The sequence below is a fragment of the Anser cygnoides genome, chromosome 17, assembly GCF_040182565.1.
Source record: "Anser cygnoides isolate HZ-2024a breed goose chromosome 17, Taihu_goose_T2T_genome, whole genome shotgun sequence".
In the NCBI taxonomy this organism is placed as follows: domain Eukaryota; kingdom Metazoa; phylum Chordata; class Aves; order Anseriformes; family Anatidae; genus Anser; species Anser cygnoides.
Window position 1 is genome coordinate 5,228,271 of NC_089889.1, and position 19,831 is coordinate 5,248,101.

General features: G+C 39.2%; 1 protein-coding gene and 1 long non-coding RNA gene across 3 annotated transcripts in view; one reads left to right on the forward strand and one right to left on the reverse strand.

Moving 5' to 3' along the window:
- Positions 1 to 365: 365 nt before the first annotated feature.
- LOC125180528 (uncharacterized) lies at positions 366 to 3,665 on the reverse strand. Its single transcript, XR_007159134.2, has 3 exons — positions 3,528 to 3,665; positions 2,612 to 2,724; positions 366 to 496 (listed from the first exon to the last, which is right to left on the reverse strand). It is a non-coding gene; the product is annotated as an uncharacterized lncRNA (long non-coding RNA).
- GLT1D1 (glycosyltransferase 1 domain containing 1) overlaps positions 3,657 to 19,831 on the forward strand; it is a 56,976-nt gene continuing 40,801 nt past the window's right edge. For both annotated transcript variants that reach the window (XR_007159132.2, XM_048051139.2), the window contains exons 1-3: positions 3,657 to 3,795; positions 12,437 to 12,585; positions 15,910 to 16,015. Coding sequence is in view for 1 of the 2 variants with exons in the window: in XM_048051139.2 (XP_047907096.1) it covers positions 3,728 to 3,795; positions 12,437 to 12,585; positions 15,910 to 16,015 (323 nt within the window). In the remaining variant the exon portion in view is untranslated. The remainder of the gene's footprint in view (positions 3,796 to 12,436; positions 12,586 to 15,909; positions 16,016 to 19,831) is intronic.

The following is a 19,831-nucleotide window of genomic DNA, read 5'->3' on the forward strand; positions in this document are numbered from 1 at the left end:
GTGGGGCTAATGGGAGAGGAAGGGGCGGGGCGTGAGGCGCGGTGGGAAGGGGCGGTGGGGAGGGGAGGGGCCGATGGGGGGGGGGGTGGCCTCGGACCTCAGCCTCACCCCCGGCCTCAGCCCGATTTTTGCCCTGCAGCGCCCCTTGGGGTGCCGGGCAGGGTGCAGGAGGCACGGAGGGAGGAGGCTGCAGCGGGAAGTTTGGTTTGATCGCTGCTCGGGGCGTTCCTTCAGGCCGGGATCGCGTTTGGGGCGTCAAATGGAACCTCGTGCCGTGAATAACTTAACCTGGGCTCAGCCCTGGCCTCCGTCAGGGCCCTCGTTTTCTCCTCGGTTTTTATCCAGGATAACGGCAGTGAGGCGTGCTGGCAGCAGGAGCCCTCGCTGGTCTGCATGGAGACTGATCTCAGCGCAACAAAGCGCGTGGTTAGGGAACATGCGTTGGTTGTGGCAGGGCTGGGGGCCTAAGGTGGGCTTTGTCCCACCATCATGTGTGCTAAAGTAAAGATCATGAAAGTACATTATTGTCTTAATATACTTAATAGCCTCAACTCTGGCCAGAACCAAGTCAGAAAGATACTCCTAGTTACATGTTTTCTAGAAGGCAGACAGATTGACATCACAGAGTTACACCCAACGTTTAGGTATGACTTAAAAGTTTTGGAACAGCGTTGGTAATTGAGCAAGTAATGCTCGTAAAAGTAAATATATTCATTTAATGACGGGCCTTTGTAAATAATATGTGCCATAGAAATGACTCATTAAATATATTTGCACTCTTAACTAGTTATATTTCGTGTCAAAGGGCAATGAGGAAAATGCAACTTGCTGAACAGAGATCTCTTTTTGTGAGCTACTGTAACGTGACAATCTGTAATCTAAAGCATTACGTTTCAGGTTTGCCCTGCTTAATACAGTACATCATATCAACCATGTGGTTACATCTTCTAGGGGGTCTAGTAGTACTTCCTAGAGACTACAAAATAACTAAGTGCTCTCTGTGTGTTTCAATATAGGCAACTAGTGCGTTGTAGGTCCTTCATAATTTCCCTTAGCAAGTGGGGTGAGATTTTATGTTGGTCTATCCACTAACTGTTAAAAACACATATCAATGTTAAATAACGTTTGAAATGTATGCTATAAAATGTTATTTAAATCTTCAGGTATTGACAAATTCTGACTGAAATTGAAAAGCTGCTGTTCTAACTTGAACATTCTGTCTTGAAGCAATAGTGGCTTCAGGAAGGATATTTTTAATTTTTCTCTGAACAAGAACATTTAGCTACAATATGTTTAAAACTTCTTCATTAAGATGCATGTACATGTTTTCAAAGATGCAACAAAACCTAATGCTGCAAAGACTTGTAAGTTAATTTTGTCAGTCAAAGCCTATGTAACAAAAAAATATAAAGTAATAAAATGTTCAGACCTCTTTGAATGTTTCTTTTATTTCCTCTTTAATTTCCCAGATGACTGGTTGAGTTTCCTCACTCGTCTCAGTTCTTTGGTGGAACAGGCCTTGTCTACTTTGATGTTTGCATTTTTGTCTTTTTTGTATTATACACTAAGTGTGTTGGATAGCTATTGTCTGGTTTTTGAGCTTGTGGTTTTGCTTAAAAAAAAAAAAAAGCTACGATGGCCATGCTCTTTGCAATTAGGTAGCTCATGGAGATTCATCACCACAGCTTCCTTTTTACCAATAGACATGACTTTCTGAGTCATTCATATCCTGCTTCGGTCTGTACAAGTAGAAAATGCCCCCGTTTGGGTTACATGAGCCATTTTAGGCCAGTGGTACAGGGCTGCAAGAACACGGAAGGTGTGTTTCTTGTTTGGAACACACACTGCCAGCCTTTCTTGGTGCAGTACCCCTGGATGAACCACCTTGTGGGGGTGTGTGTTTCTTGGAACCAGAATGAGGGGGTGCTGATAATGGATATAGAGCAGCAGTGTGTCAGGAGACAAAAGGCAGCTGTGTGTCATCATTCAGTCAGTGTGATGTATTTCAGGTCTGCTGGACAGACTGATAACAGGGCAGCGATGACTTTTAAAGCAGGGATGGCTGGTGCTGGCCATCCAGCTAGAATCCTGGCCAGGTTGACAAAAACCCTCTGAATTTCAATGGAGCTAGGATTTCATGCCAGAAGTGCTTTCTAAAATGGTGATGAAAACAGCTTGGTCCTGCCTACCCTTAAATTAGCATTTGTGCTATTTTCAGCATTTATGCAAGACTTGGTGCTCTTAGCTTCTAAGTAGAAGCCAACTTTTTTAGTTTGCATGAACATTAAAATGGTCTGAACAATATGTCATGCTGAATGATTTCCAACTGAGCCTCAGAGAGATGCAGAGAGTTGAACATATCTCTGTAGCATGAAGGTCTGATAGCAGAACCCAAGCGCGATTACCAAAATACTTAACAATTTGCCAAAGTATGGCGGAAAAAAAGAAAAAAAAAGTACATCTTTTTCTCTTCTAAACCTTCAACTCCTGAATACCTGTCATCCCCTGTCATCCTCAAAGATCCACAGAAAGCATTTCAAGAACTATGATTTTTTAAATTATGAATTTTAATAGCCTTTCTCTATAAGTGGAGTATATTTTTTACCCATACCTAACATGGAGACTTGAAGAGTCACTGAAGCCAAAATAAACAGGCACTGCAGTTTGTGGACCACCTCTTCTTCTCTCATACAGCCTTAGGGTAATATAGGCATTGGTGCGGCCCTGTGATAAATTACATCAGGGAAATGGTCATGGTTATAAGCATCCAAGCAAAAAAGCGAGCTTTCTGTTAGATCAATTCCTCTTTCTAGTCTACCTCACGGTCACAAGCATCCTGCATGGGCTCTCAATGTTTTTAGAAAATACTGAATCAAGTTCAAGGGCATGGATATCTGCTGTCTGCCACCTGGCCTCTGTCAGTCTCCCAAGGGACTCCCACAACTGGCCTCTCAGTTTTACTGCCTGTGCCCCACCCAGCTGCTCGCTGTGCTGGTTATAATTGGAGTTGTGTCCTGAACACTTCCTTGATAGTTTGGGATCTAGTTTTCCTGGTTTGGGGTTCAGGCTCTTCCTTTGCCCCTTCCCTGGGGGCAACGATGATCAGGGGGCTGGAGCACCTCTCCTGTGGAGAAAGTCAGGGTTATTTAGCTCAGAGAAGAGAAAGCTCTGAGGACACCTCTTCATCTGCCTTCCACTATTTAAAGGACCTACAGGAAAGCTGGAGAGGGACTCTATCAGGGTGTGTAGTGATGGGACAAGGGGTAATGGCTTTAAACTAAAGGAAGGTAGATTTAGGTTAGATATAAAGCAGAAATTCCTCACTATGAGGGCGGTGAGGCGCTGGCCCAGGCTGCCCAGAGAAGCCGTGGCTGCCCCATCCCTGGCAGTGCCCGTGGCCAGGCTGGACGGGGCTGGGGGCCCCAAACCATTCTACGATTCCCTCTGTGCATCTGTAACGGGGTTCTGCACTCTGTAGCAAACATTGCAGCTCCTCACCAGACCCTTCCCCTGGCCTTACAGCCTACCTGACATTAAGCGCGGTCTTTAACCCGGGGGACCTGGAGACGGAGCCACCCTCAGCCCACCGCCTCCTCAGGGGCCGCCCGTGGCCCCGCCGGGTGTGCCGGTGGCCGCCGGCTCCGCCGCGCTGTTCCCGAGCCCGCCGGCAGGTGAGGGAGGCACCGGCTGAGGTGGCTGCCGGCCCGGCCTGACGGGAGATGCCGCTATGAGGCTGCTCTTGCTGGCGTGCCTCCGGGCGCAGACCGGCAACGCGACCACGGCCGAGAGGATACAGTAAGTGTCCCGTGAGGGGACCGGGGGGGATCCACCCCCGATCCACCGCCTCCCCAACATCCCCCCTCCGCCGGCGCTGCCCGTTCCCCGGTAAGGGGGGAGGCGGCAGCGGCCCCCTCACGCCGAGCTGCCGCGGCCCTGAAGATGAGGAGGGAGCTCCAAGGGGCTGCCGCCATCCCCGGGGGTCCGGGTTCGGGGCCCGGTTCGGGCCCCGGCTGCCATTAGGTGCCCGCCGGCGGCGCACGGAGGCGGCGTCTCCCACCTCAGCCGCGTGGATGGCGGCCGCCGGGGGTGTGTGAGGGGGCGGCGGCCAGGCGCCCAGCGGCGGCTCCGCGGGCCCTGCTCCGGCGGTGCCGAGGGGGGATCCGCCGCCCTCCGGGGAGCCGGGGATGTGCCGGGTGGGGGGCCCGGGAAGGCAGAGCCGCGCCGGCGTGAGGGGCTACTGGAGAGGGGCTGGGGCACGGGGAGGCTTCGCTGCTGCTTTGCCCTACAGCGGGGAGTAAGGGAGAGGGGGAGCTGAACGAGTGCCCCCCGACCACTTATATATATATATATATATATATATTATATTTATATATATATATAGATATATATCAAACACGTTCAGCAGTCTGTTGGCACAGGAGGAGTTCACACTGCAGGGGTGACCCCAGCTTGCAAGCCCAGAGCAGAGATGCCCTCACCAGCGTCACTGCTGGCCCCTTGCACAACCCGGTTAGTCAGTGGTTAGTCAGTGGTGCAGTGGATTCCCAAGGGCTGCCCGTGTTGGGAAATACCCAGAATTAGATGACAAGTAAACGTGAAGAGCAGTACCTTCTGAGGGCTCTGAAATGAGGGTCCGTGCAGGAGTTCTCCTAGGGCAGCACTTCTGCAAGAGCCGCTGCCATTACCTCCTTACTGGGGGCTCTGTGACATGCAGCTCTCATGGGAATTACAAACGTGAATCTATAGTGCTTTGAAATTGTTTGGACTAACAGTGGTGCATAAAGACACAACATTCTTAATGTCACCATTTAACTTTTTTCCATGAAATATAGAAAAAGTATGTGGGTGATGGCATTTTTAAAGACTTAGCTGTGCATTTAAGCTTTTTATTTTTTATTTTTTAAAAATAATTCCCTTGAAAACATGTTTTGTCCTCTTGAGACAGGCTTCTAGCTTGTAATCCACAATTTGGCTGTTTTTCTTAAGATGAGCCTTTCAGAACACCCTCTGCTATTACACATTTTCCTTGACCCTTCCTCTGTGTATTATCACATTTCACCGTTATGCATAGAAACAGTCGGTTGACATTGTTTAAGTTTTCACTCTAGTTGTGTCATACCAAGTTCAGTCTTAGATTTGTGCAGGGCTGCCGTATAGTGTAAGATAGTGGTGAAACGTACCTTCTGCTTTGCATCAGTCACACAGGCATTGAAGTTATAAAGCAGATGGAGAATAAAGACCAGAGAAGGCTGAAGTCTGTATTTTAATAGAATAATTGCCAATAAAATACTTAGATGAATACATTCTTACGTTCTTAATATTAATTTCATACTTGTACATATCAGCATAGAGTTCATGTGGGGTAGTTTGTGGGGAATTCTTAATTCATGTTACTCTCATCTTTTGCTCTCACTGGATAAAACAAGGCTAGTTTTTCTTGGGGTAGACTATGTTCATTCTTCCTCCATAAGATTATTTCTTCTGCCTTTACAAATTAAGTATTCACTTACTTTCATCTTCAGCTTTGAGGAGAGTCTAACAAACATCTAGTCTGTGAAGCAGTTTAGAGGTAATCTAGTAAACAGCTGGTTCTGCATTATTTCAAGTTAAACTAAGAATGAATAAGCCAGTCAAACAAATGCCCACATATTATTTCAAATTGTCTTTTAAATAAACCAGGGTTGATCATAATCATCGAACATACTGCATCAAGACACAGTGGTTTAGCAAGGTGCCTTTGTTGGAGTTTCAGTAAGCGGTAATTTTGGTTAGGTTTCTCCAGCTGTGACTCTTGCATGGTGGCCTAAGTCAATGTGTGTTAGTACAAAAGAGAGAATAGGCTTGGTGAGACAGAACAGCACAGTTGACAGATGGTTTAACATACTACCATGTTAACGCAATCATTTGCAGCTATGTGAACGCATCTGCAGTATCTGTGCAGAGTACACCAATTTGCTTTAGCATCCTAATGCTTTATGGACACGCCTTACACAAAATGGATGCCGCTCTCTCATGTGCATAGACCTTCAAACAGAAAGAAAGTAATGAATGAGAGGTTAATTTAATTCACGTTCAAAATAAAGGTAGGTAAAGGATTCTAACAGAAATAGTCTTTGAGAATCAGTAACTTATGTAATGCTCAATTGCTATCTTATCACTTAACATAAATGTTATTTATAGTAGTAATATAAAGAAGCCCATTTAGGAAAAAAAAAATCTGATCAGGAAAAGTAGTGAAGAGTATTAGTTAGAAATAAAATCTGACTTCCTGACTAAAAGGCTGCTCAAGTGACAGCTATCAGTTAAACCATGTAACATAGATACTTAACACTGGTTTTCTCAAGACTTTACTTTTTTAAAAAATATCTACATGTATGACCAAGTGCTTGTTGAACTAATTTGCCATACTAAGGTTAAGTTTATATGTCTACCTTTGTAGCATACATGTTAAGACACTCAGAATAAATACTCAGATTAATATTTGTCTTCAGTTGTTTCTGTATGCATACTTACAAAATTATTTGTTCAATCTATTTTTTTTATATTGAACTATGGTAACTTTCAGTCGAGTATACACGAAACAGTGAAGTTGCCTCCGGGTTGGACACTTGCCAGTGTAGATTAATTTTATGGCTTAATATCACTGAGTATACTATGTTTATGATGTTACAGCTGTTTCTGTAACTGCTTCATCTTTTCATAAATAATATATTCATTTCCTGAACTTAAAGTAGCTGGTGACAAAGAAACCAGAATCTAGTTTGGCTAGAAATCAGTTCACTAAAACAAGTGATATAACACAGGTGCTATGAGCTTTGTTTGTATTAGTCTGCATAATCTTTAATTGCCTTCAGAAAACTGAGCAGTGAGTAGAGAATAAAACACAACACAGAAGTCTTTGGTTGGGCTGCCGTTCTTCACTCCTAGCAATGAGATCAAAAAGGGTGTTAGGAAAGAAAAAAATGAATCTTCTATGCCCCTTGAAATGTTCTATTAATCATTTATTACTTTATTAGTAATGGGGAATAGAAATCTTGAATTAATTAGTTAATTAAAGATATTTGGAGGAAGTATTTTGTCAATACATAAATGTCTTTTTGGAGGGGAAGAGATTGTTTCAGTTTGAAACGGGACAGTTTAAATAGCTGTTCTGTAAATTTCCAGGTAATCAACTGCAAGAAAATTAAACCCACAAATTCAACAATGCATGGCTTATTGCTTCTCTTTGCAATATTTTTCAGCACGGGACTTGAAGGTGTACTAAGTAAGTTTGTGGATGACACTAAATTGGGAGGAGCAGTTATTAGCTGTGTCAAGGGTGGAGAGGCCTTGCAAAGAGATCTTGACAAATTAGAGGACTGGGCAATCACCAACTATATGAAGTTTAACAAGAGCAAGTGCCGGATTCTGCACCTGGGAAGGGGCAACCCTGGATATACGTACAGACTGAGAGACCAGAGGCTGGAGAGCAGCCCCGCAGAAAGGGATCTGGGGGTTCTGGTCAATGGCAAGTTGAGTGTGAGTCAGCAGTATGCCCTGGCAGCCAAGAGGGCCAGCTGTACCCTGGGGTGCATCAGACATGGCGCTGCTGGCCTGTCAAGGGAAGAGATTGTCCTGCTCGGCTCTGTGCTGGTGCAGCCTCACCTCAAGTTCTGTGTGCAGTTTTGGCACCACAATATATGAAGGACATAAAACTCTTTGAGAGTGTCCAGAGGAGGGCTATAAAGATAGTGACGTGTCTGGAGGGCGAGACACATGAGGAGCAGCTGATGTCCCTGGGTTTGCTCAGCCCAGAGGAGAGGAGCCTAAGGGGAGGCCTCATGGCGGCCTGCAGCTCCCTCACGAGGGGAGCGGAGGGGCAGGCGCTGAGCTCTGCTCTCTGGGGACAGCGAGTCCCGAGGGAATGGCATGGAGCTGGGACAGGGGAGGGTCAGGCTGGGTGTTAGGGAAAGGTTCTTCACTGAGGGAGTGGTTGGCACTGGAACAGGCTTCCCAGGGACATGGTCACGGCACTGAGCCTGCCAGAGTTCAAGAAGCGTTTGGACAGTGCTCTCAGACACAGCATCTGATTTTTGGGTGGTCCCATGTAGAACCAGGAGATGGACTCCATGATCCTTGTGGGTCCCTTCCAAGTCAGGATATTCTGTGATTTATTGGAGTAATTCTGATCCCCAACTTTACTTCTATTTAGTCTTACCCTATCTGCCACCGTTAAAATCACACAGAAAAGCACTCGTACAGGAGGAGATCCTCTTCTCTTCAGGATACTTTCTTCTAAGAGGTCTTTTACCAACCTATGTCAGTTTGCACAGGTGCTGGTAAATTTCTGCTGTTTGTGTAGCCATTCCAAGAAAAGGACAGCTGCAAAAGGCAAGCGGTCATCCTCTACCTTGGGAACTGATACTCAATTATTTGTATGGCCTGCTCTTGATGTACGCCGCATCCCAAATGTTTTGCATGACTAGACCTATTTATAAGGCAGGATTAAACCTCGTAGAGTTATTTTGTCCTTCCAAAGGACAATTACTGATTTCAGAATGTAGCGACAGAGGCAATATCAATCCATTTTTAATTTCTGTTCTTATTCACAGTGGATTTTCTTCATACTTCATTCCAGCCAACACAAATTGTCTGTGATATTTGAAGAAGTTTGAGAGAGAAATAAAATGAAGAATACTTTACTTTAAGAACCATAAAAAAATTCAGTACAATTTGCAAAGGAAACATAGAAGATCGAGTAGGTTTCAAGTCTTGTAATTCCACCAGTTTCAGTGGGAATTGTGAGTATTCGGCTGTGGCCAAGTTTCAGAAAAGGCAGTGGAAGTCACTCTGCTAACTTAATAAGTTTTGGATCATACTGTATAGATTTAAGAATAGTTCATGCATAGCTGCTTTACAGAATAGACAGCCTGGGGAAAGAGGTAATTAATATTTTTGGATGAAGCCTAATGTGTGCTGCTCAGAAAATGTCAGTGCATCTACCTACCAGAAACATTTTGAAAATCAAACATTCTTTGTCTGTAAGTAATTCCATTAAAATATTGGAAAATTTGAACGTAAAGGTTTCTGAGAGGGTGATGTCAGAAAATAAAAATAGTTTGAAAACTACTGTATCTTAGAAGTAAGCGTACTTCTAACTCATTTGTATTTTAGCTTCAGCCATGCTGTGTTTGGAGCTGCAGAAGAGTTTCTTCATATGAGGACCTGTGAACTGCAGCTTCAGGTTGGAGGAAAGAAGCCTTCTAAGTCAGGATAAGTGAGAAGTAGTGATCAATAATGTAGGAAAGAAAAAATGAAACGTAAAACATCACCTGGTGTTTCGTAGTTGTGTTGGAGAAAACTGTTTTTCTATAGAAGTCTTTAACAAAGTGAAAACGTGTCAGTACAGGATTACACCTTTTAGCAATATCCCTCTGCGTACCGTGTAGACCCAGAGCAGACACTTACATACGTATGTGTCACTTATAAGCCTCTTGATTTCCAAGGAGTGTAAAAAATAAAATGAAAAAGATGACTTCCCATAATACTAAAATGGGGTTGGGAAATATTTTATCCAGTATTTAGATGTACATAAATATCACAGTGTCAGCAGTGACAATTACCATCTTCTCTAAGAAATCATCTTTCAAGCTTACTACTGAATGACTGAAGTTTTCCCAGTTTGGTTACTTTCCAGCAAAACATGCCAAATTGGAATCTGACAGTCAGCTCCATTTTAGAAATATTATTCTCCCCAAATAGTGAGTGCCATTGGCTTCCATGAGTCTTTCAGTAGAAGAGAAAGATGAAAAAGCAAGGCAAAATCTGAATCCAAGCAATAAATTGGAAATACACCTCATACAAAACTATGATAGAGGGAAAGTGTAGCCTTGAAATTTGGCATTTTCTATCTTGTCTTAGATTCACAGACAGCAGGAGTTATGTTCATTTTTATTTTTCATGTAGAAAGTATTTGTTTATGAAATGGCAAAATAATGTGAATACACTGTTCCTAGGAGGAGAAAATATGGGTAATGTATCTCTTATGTCTTGGCTTGATTCAGGGACATCTGTGACTTCATAGACAGATCAGCCTTCAAAAAAAAAAATCCCCTGCAATAGCTTTGCAGCACCCTGTTATCATATTCCTTGATAACAGCATATGTGTGAAAATCACAGTCTGCATTTTTTTTTTTTTGGTTATAAAGATGAAATGCCATTGAAAAAATAGGAAAATATCACTGTAAATTTCAGTACTTAAATAGTACCCCCTAACTGGTTCTACATACATACATTTCCATATATGCATAATTTGAAGCTTGTGACTAATTATATTGAACTTAATGGTATGTTTATGGGATTAAGATCTCCTCACATCTGGGAATTCTAATTATTCTGGGAAAAAAAATCATAATTTTTTCCTTCTTAAGCCATATGCAAATTTATTACATGCTCCTGAGTCATTATGTGTAGGGAAAAAATGAAGTAAAAGAGATAATCCACAATTTCTGAGCACTGAAACACGTAAGGGAGTCCCTCTCTATTTACCACAGAAACAGCTGTCATTCAGCTGTGAGATTTGGAGCTATGGAAACTGTGGGGGAAGGTCTCATTCCTAGCGTATTACAATAAAGAAGCTTTAGATCAGAATTCCCAGCTGAGTTTCTTGACTCCCGATGTCCTGAGAGAGTTATTTTCAAATTAATTGTAATATGCAAACATATTGCTTGTACATGATAGTGATTTATGGTAATTGGAATACTGATGGGAAAAAAAATCTTTTAGACTATTTAATGAGCACCTGTGAACTTATGGACCGCATGCATGAGCATCCCAAGTATTTGCCCAAGAGATTTTTCTTTCCACAGCTGTGAGATTTGGGCATCATTATTTAGATATAAATTGAGAACCTCTTTGAAATGGCAGGCAGGTACATGGTACAAGTTCATGGGACAACTGAAGTAAATAATTGCTCAACAGTGTAAATAAAGAGCTCACAATCTGGCTGCATTTTATTATTTATTAGTGCTTATTATAATGTATTGGTGTTGTTTCAAACAGTGAAGTTAAAAGTAAAATGAGTTTCTCTGAAGAATAAGGAAGAAATACAGTACCATATGTTACGCCGATGGAGTTCTGTCTGATATAGTGCTAATACATTCCTTCCAAGGCCTCAAGACATTTTACAACATTTTTAGCACCAATTTCTGCAGTAATGACTAACTTCTGCAGGACAGAAAATTACATTCCTTGGGAGGATATGAAATGATCAAGAAAGAAAACAGACAACGTTATCCAAGAAGCTATTGAGTTAGCAGGATTTTAATGCCAGAACAATTAATATGCTATGAGAAATAAATCAACTGGAACAATATGTAATAAGCAGAAAACATTCTTGTGGTCTTTTTGTAATACTCAAAACATAAACACTAGTTATTTGAAGCAATTTTATCTACATGTCAGCAGATACAGTGTGCTAGTTTCTATCAAAACATGGATTTGCTCCTGTATGTATTTTGGCTGATGTCATTGGAAACACTGATAACTGATCGTGGTTTCTGTGGGAGGAATTGTGAGCCTAGTGTGTAAAAGAAAAGACTGAAACAAAGCTCACTGAAATGCCTAAAGTAAAACTCCCTTTAATCAATCATTTTAATGGCTTTAGCAGTCTTTGAATCAAATTTTAATATGAAGAACGACTGTATATAAAGATGAATAGGTAAACTAACACTAGGAGAGGTGTGTTTTGTGTGTGCATGATTTTTTTTGTCAATTGAGATTTTTTAAAAGGACTGAAAGTTTTTGAGTAATCACTTTTGTGTTGTTTTTCTCTTAACTTCAGTTATCCCGTGACTGTTTTACAACTGGGTAAACTAAGACAAGAAGCAATTAAACAATCAAACAGAAAGAGAATACATTTTCAACCGTCCAGTTTAATTTATGTATTCATTTTTTGTATTTGCAAAGACTTTTTGCATTTTCTCTATTTTTAATAGAATTATTTAGCTGGACATATTTCTGTTTTCTTTCAAGTGGTAGCCTTTCTCCAGAGCAAGGGGCTGAGGATGTCCAAGACCAAGGCTTACACACTTCATTCAAAGTGAATCTTTTTAGCATCTTTAGAATCTTTTGAGTAAAAGACTAATCCAGAAAGGTGCTGATCAGAGTTCACTTCCATTGATTTCCAAAGGTGAATTGACACATGGCAGGCTTGGGTCATAAAGTGGGTGCAGACTATGATGCTTGGCAGTGTGCACAATGGTGATGATAAAAATGTTTTCCAGGAAAACCCCTTGTTTTAGCTCCATGATTGCTTGAATAAAGTTAGTGTAAACAAGATGAATGTAGGAACAAAAATTAAGAAAAAACATTTTGATTACGCATATTTAATAAAATGAAATGTGTGCAGCATTAACATATTTTTTTTTCTCTTGTTCCATCTGTTCTGATAATGAAGGAGTCATCTCCATGCTGCAGGTCATATCTGTGTTCTTAAAGATGCTTTCAGGTATGAAAGTCCAGCTGAAATAGCAAATCTAACCTCTGCAGATAAGTTTGATGCAGCCCTGGCCATTCATCTTTATAAAGGAGGCAGACTTCTGCAAGGTAATTAATTCTTTTTCTATTTTGCAATAAAAATACTGCTTAAAAAGGTACTGAGAAAGAAGAGGATGAATACAAACAGTTATAAATGACAATAAATGCATAAACCCACACATAATGTAGTTATTCTATTTATCCACTTCAACAAATGTTCAGAAACACTGAAAATCTTTCTCTGTGGGAGATCTGATCCAGAGAGGAGGGGACTAAATAAATGTACTTTTAAAGCACTTAATGCATTTCATAATTAAGTACTTTAACTACATTAAGATAAGAGCATTATATTAACATTAAGATACTTCCAACAAATGTGCTTTTTCAGAGGACGATAGCTTGGCTAAGTATAGCTCAGGTCAAATAGAAAAAAGCAGAGAGGCTAATTTGATTTTTCTGTTAAAAAATGAGTCAGTTTTTTTTGGACATGGAATAACTTAGAGTTGTCATTCGTGCCAGCTAAACTGTAGGAGACAGGATGTTATCAGACAAATAATAGAATTTTCTATGGTAACTGGCCATGTAGAACAAAATTTTAGCCTGCCATTAATGATACAGTAGAAGCACTTGCTGTCAAAATTATAGACACTGTCACCTACTGAAATTGCAAGTGCGTATCCATTTTTGAGGTCACATTCCAATTGTCCAAATCTATTCACTTGTACAAGGGTACATAATTTGATACTTTCATCAGATCGCAGTATAAGTTGCATTGTGCTAGTTTTCAGACTTCAGAAGTCCCCTGGCAATTTATACTGGTGGGTTTTCAGAAAGCCTGAATTGTTATGTCTAGTATGCTTGTGTATCTTCTGTTACAATGGAGCTCTGATTTCAGTAGGGATCCTAGAATACAAATACAAAAATAATTCTGTGTGATGATCTCTGCTACCCTATGTATTAGGACTTCTCTTGTTGGAATACAGAAACAATTGCTTTTGTGACAAGACCTAGAATTGTTTTGGAAGAGGCATATGGAAAGTCTTAAAACTATCTCTTTTTTTCTGAGGAACAAAAACTAAGGTTGAATTTTAAATGTTTACTGTAAAACTTCATTGTGGTTTTGATTTGGATAGCATCACCTGAACACTGTTGCTATTAGATTTTCAAAATCCCAAATAACCTGCAAAGCTTGGAATGACTTATAAATGCTCAGTAATTTAAATAAATCAGAGTCACACTGTTCCATTAGTAAATCTTTTGGGCCTTATCACAGAAACTTTGTCAACGTGATTGGGGATGTAAAACCAGCACATATAATAGATGACAGAATAATTATTTCATTTTTTACTGATTAGAAAGGCAATATATATTTGTTCAAGTATTACAGAAAGTCAATCTCTTGAGGATTAGTGCTGTGGTGTTTTGACAGTGCACTTTAATTCTCTTTACCCACAAATATTAGAGCATTACAACTATTTAGAAATGCCAAGTCTTTAAGTAGCCAGAATGGCAAATAGTCCTTCATTTATTTTGTTTGTTCTTTCATTCAGTAATGAGCAAATTAGCAATGCTGAAATGGGAAACCACCAAAAAAAAACAACAAAACACCAAAATGATCAAACATTTATTTAAATATAAATCCTCATCTTACAGCTCACTTAATTTTCAAATATAAATGTGAAATGTATAGTAAGTTTTAATCTTTATTAACATATTTTCTTATTTGCTTTAAGTTTTCCTCATTTGCTTGTTTTTAACCATGAATTTTAATAATGAGAATTCACTGCTTTTAAACTGATTATTTTTATCCCTCAAGACTGTTGGTAGCTATAGAAAGCGTCAGCAATAATTTTCACAGCCATGAACATTCAAGGCCAGTTATATTATCTCTCAGAAGCAAGGGTCTCCATCAGCACAGTATCTCCTGATGCCCTGCTTATTGGTCCAATGCTCAGAGAGCAGTGATATGTACGGAGTCATCAACACTCCTCCACTTCCATCTCATAGCAAAAACGAGAAAACAAAGCCTATTTTCTGTCTTTCTTGATACACGGTTGGTGGTGGCAGTACTGCCTAATGACTGATTCTTGTTCACAGTCAGAAGGAAACCTTGGCTTCATGTGTTACAGCTAACAGAAATCTGCAAAACTATCACCACCACCTTGATGAGTTTTTTTAGGCTGTCTTACTAGAGGCTGTTTCTTTTGCAAAACTGCAGTGCAATTTGTCTGGAATTTAAAACCATGTTCTTCATGTAGTAATTAGCCACCCTCAGGTTGTTATTTGTTAGCTTAATGTGGTGTAAAACTGACCACTGAATCGTTTTCAGTACTGAAACAATCAAAAGTAAACATTATTGACTGCCATCTTGATTAGTTTAAGGGGAGAACACTTCTGTAACTTGTCAGTTACTAAAAATAGCCTGGTGCCAGGAAAACAAATACTATTACAAAAGAATCTTAAATTACTATTGGCTTTTGTATTTTCATCTAAATAGTCTTTGGCCTTGTCTATGTAAAGCTTATTGCTGTTAGCAGAGAAGTGCTACACTACCCTATTTTGATGGCTTTACATGTATTCAGATAGGAACTTATTTTCATGCAATGTATCAAAACTAGGCTTTTAACACAGTGCATACACCGCTGGGATATCTGTACTTTTGCTGACACTCTAAAATTTGAATTTTGATAAGGTCTTGTGCACAGACCTTCCTGAGTCAACATACCTTCCTCTGCTCTTACTGTTCCACTGTTGGCATCGTAAGCCACCTTCCAGAGCTTGGGTCATCACTGAAGGTCTTAGAGCAACCACTTATAAACTCAGATCCATTTTTTGGGATGTAATTAAGCAAAACAGTGGTTTTGCTGGAGGTTGACTGCCTTATTTAAGTGAGTGACTTTTTCCAATGTTATGGCTCTACCTACATATTTTGTAGACATGAAATTGGCCACCCAAACCATTATATTGGAATTCTTGGGAGGGTAGCAAATGATTGACCGAAGCTAGATACCTGGAACCAAACTTTAAGGTACTGCATCTTATTAAAATGTGAATACCATGTAAACCATTTATATTGTTTGTTGGGCTGCCAAATGTAGAAAGTAATTGTTTTTACTACGTACAGACAAAGCCAAAGAAAATCTCATAGCTGCAAAACAGATTGACTTGCTGTGAAAGAGCGTTCTTATTGTATGTTTCTTTTCAGTTCCAAAACCCTAAAAATTCATGTTTCTTCAGGTTTCATTTTCAAAGGCTTTTGCTTATGTGTGTGTTAGAGTGTTATCACTATATATATATTTTTTAAAAATATAATTTTCAAAATTATTCAAATCCCTTTAAAAGGTAATGAATCCTGTGCCTTGTCCCCTTCTCATCTTGGTCATTGTTTTGCAGGTAGCAGAATTCCTTTTGGAATCATCTTTGGAGGGACAGATATAAATGAAGATATCAAATGTGAAGAAAAACGTCGGGTAATGGGAGAAGTGCTAGGGGAAGCCAGGTAAAATCTGTGTAGAAGGTTTGTGACAGGAAATTGTATCTTTCTAATGGCAGATCTTTTAGGAACTGATCCATAAATGGTTGGAGTCACTGGGAGATGTGATTCCAGACAAAGGATAGGCTACTTGATATCCCTACAAGCTCTACTTATGATTTTATGATTCAGTGGTGAATGTAGAGCAGTTTCTTCATAAAATATAGTCTGTATGCAGTCTATTCATTTTATGTTTTGTCTACTACAATCGTTCCATCGTATTTGTCCATATAAGAGTTGGCAAAGGTAGTGATGAAGTTTGGCTTCTTGGGCTGTGAATTTTCAAAATGACTCAAATCCCATTAAAAGGTAATGAATGTTGTGCTCTTGCTTACTAATCCTGTGCTTTGTCTACTGAATGTTAACTGTTTTCTAAAATAATAGAACTGTGCATGTGATGAGGATATAAAATTCTAAGGTAGGTGAAAGAAATTAGAAGAATAATAGCAAGGAGGCTTGTGATCTGACAGCATATTGCTCTGTAGAATAATCTACTTTATGGGTAGGCATTATAAAGACAGCCTTTGATGGTTAGTGTAACTGTGGACTGTAGCAACTAGACTGTGTTTTATTTAATATATTTGTAATGAATACAACTGTAGCATGCAATCAAGTTTTAATTTCTTACCAAAACTATTTTATACTTTTTATGTTTCCAGATTTGAGTAAAGAAAAACACAATTAAATAGCTCCAATGATATTCATACAGTTGTCGTTTGTACAGAATTACCCTGGCCATGTAAATGACTGATGTTTGGTATTTAAATAGTGAATCTGTAGTGGTGGAGGTGTGGTTATTTAAATCGTAAATCTTTATTAGTGGTAGAGTTATGAATATTCCTATTAAATCGTATTGCAGTAATATTATTAGCCTGAACAACATTGAACCCCTTTTACAAGGCCCTGTGCCAGAAATGCTAAATGTTGCTCCATATTAAAAAAAAAAACAAAAAAGTTTATTAGTAAATTCTTTTTTATGTTATGTATATTTAAATATATAAAACACTCTGTACTGGGAATAAAGCATTTTATATGCATTAAATTCTCTCTGTACATACAGACTAAAGTGCTATCAATTTGACTGAAGAGAAATGACAACTAAAAATAGCTGGTGTTTATCTTGTTGCATCACAGAATCAAACCTGTTTTCAGAGGCCTTGCACATGATGTGTTGACAGTGTGGTTGATTGAAAAGCAGGTGACTCATGTAAAAAGGGCTTTTGTTCTTTTTTTTTTTCTTGCTAATGTGATCCTTTTTCTAGCTACGTAAACAAAGCAGAGATGGAGAAAAAAAATCTGTATACAATTTCTCTTAACTTTTTAGGTGATTTAAGAAGTGAGTGTTTTCAGGGTATTTTATATATCTGGAAAAAATCCAATGACATGTCAGTGTAGTCAGCAATGTAAAATCATACAATCATAGAATAATTAAGGTTGGAAAAGACCTCCAAAATCACCTGGTCCAAGCATCTGACCATGTAGTTCAGGAACTGATCAGAAATCAGAGAAAACGACTAAAAACCAAACGTTTTTTCAGCATATCTCATTGTTTCAGCATCCCCAGTAAGGAAGTTTTCTTCTGCTTGATCCAAGGGTTGATTGACTTCAACAGTGTTAGATCATTCCCATGGTGGGCCAATATGCCCTTTTCTTGTTCAAAACTATTTTCTGGATGTAAATCTTCCAGTGGAAAATAATAATAATAATAATAATAATAATAATAATAATAATAATAATAGATGGCTTAAGTCTTATCAAGACACATGCTAATGTTGTCATTTCATAAGCAGCCCAACTAATTGCTCACTGTTGGCAGGGGATGACCTTACTGCTACCTTCATTCCTCTCCTCCTTAATTCTTACCTGTGGCTGTGTGACCCACCCTTCTGTGTGCCAGGACTGGATCGCTTTCTGAGCAGGTCTAACTCACTTGATAATGTAAAATTGGGATTTTTATTTTCCAGGTTAGTTTCCTACTGCTTTAATAAGAAGACAGCTTGTGTAGGGATACAGCAAGGATGTCTTTTTGGTGGCAGTTAGCTGCTACAACAGGTCATTCAGCCTTATGGATCTATATTGTGTCTGAACTTCTGGTGACCTGAGTACTCTGCAGAGGCTTCACTCCAGAAGTGACCTCTAGGTAAGCAGAGAAGTCCCCGAGTGTACAAGGTATAATAAAATTTAAGCATCTGGAACATCTTATCAAATCCAGTGGTACTACTTATATACTTTAGCAGAGCTTAAATACATTGCTGAACAAAGCTTGCTCAGGATACTATCTCTATTCATCACAACATTTTCACTAAGACAGATAACTACAGTGGTTCAGATACAGCAGTATGGATTTTAGTTCATGTTAGCCATGAGGAAATGCATATAGTGTGTGCAATAGGCTTATATCTTGTGGTTTTATCTTTGCTAATATCACTATATGTCCTAGATATTATTAGATAACTTAACGCTGGCATAGATATGCTGTTCTGTCTATAGTGCCTTATAAAATGTGGTAGGTAAACAGATTTTAAAGACAGCATTTAATCATGCTCATTGAAAAATCATTAGGGCATGTTCTTATGTCTTAGAAGGACTTGCAGTTGAAAAACAACTCATGGCCCCATTTAAGACAAAGTTTATATACTTTTTTAAAAGTCATTCTTTAAACAGTTCTGAAGGAAGAGAAAAAAAGTTATCTAATGTATCAGTTAAAATGAGAGCATTAAATTTCAGCACTGGAAAAAAGACAATTATATAAGAACAGTCTTTTTGTGTGTGTCCATTCTGATCCAATTCTGCATTTAAAACATGTTCTGTCACCAATATAGCTAATGTAGCTTATACAAAACTATGCTATACTGAATGATTTTTTTGTGATAATTAGGTTAGGAACTTGAAGTATACTTTAGTGGCTAGGATTTCCTCTGATGTTTCAAAATGCATTACCACATGCTTTATGCAGTTCATAATATTTTCTCTGCTGAAGGAAAAGTAATTCAGTTTTCTAGAAGTTATACTAAATGGATCTCTTCTCCAATATTATCACTATTCATTGCATAGTTATTAAAAGAAACATTGATTTTTTTTTCCCTTATTGATTGCAGGGTTCTAAGGAAAAAGTACTGTGAATTGTAGATTACTTGTCCAGTACAATAAACCACCACATTCCATAAAACAAAGTATTGAACAATGTCAAGCTTTATAATGAGTGTTTCATTTTTAATCAAATTCCTCTAAATGGTGCTTGTACTCCTCTAGGGTATTTAAATCTATTGAATAGTATTTTGTAGACTTGGGAGCAATAGTTTTTTCTGCTTGTTAATGTGATATATTGAAAGTATAATTGAAAAATCCAGAAAGGAAGCATATGCAACTTGAGAAAACAAGCATTTGCAAAGGCTTCAATAACCTTAAAGCTGTCATATTGTATATGTAAAATGTATTGTAATACCATAAAGCAGATACTACAAAACAGATGTATGGGAATATCTGCTCACAACAAACAAAAGTAGGAGTTATAATTCAGCATTTATGTGACTTCTAATGAGTGGTTGTGACTTCATGCACTCAAATTATAACATAATATCTCCAGTGGAAAAGCAGTATTCTGGTTGTGACTTAGAAACCTGCTTCACCTCTCACCATTGAGATGTTACAGGTATGGCTCAGGATGGAAGCATTACATTAATTCTGTGAAAAAGAAACATGGAATCTTAAGTGTCATATGTGATAACCTATGTTTTATATTCAGTATTTTTAAAAGAAATTAAAAAGAATTTGGCCAAGCAG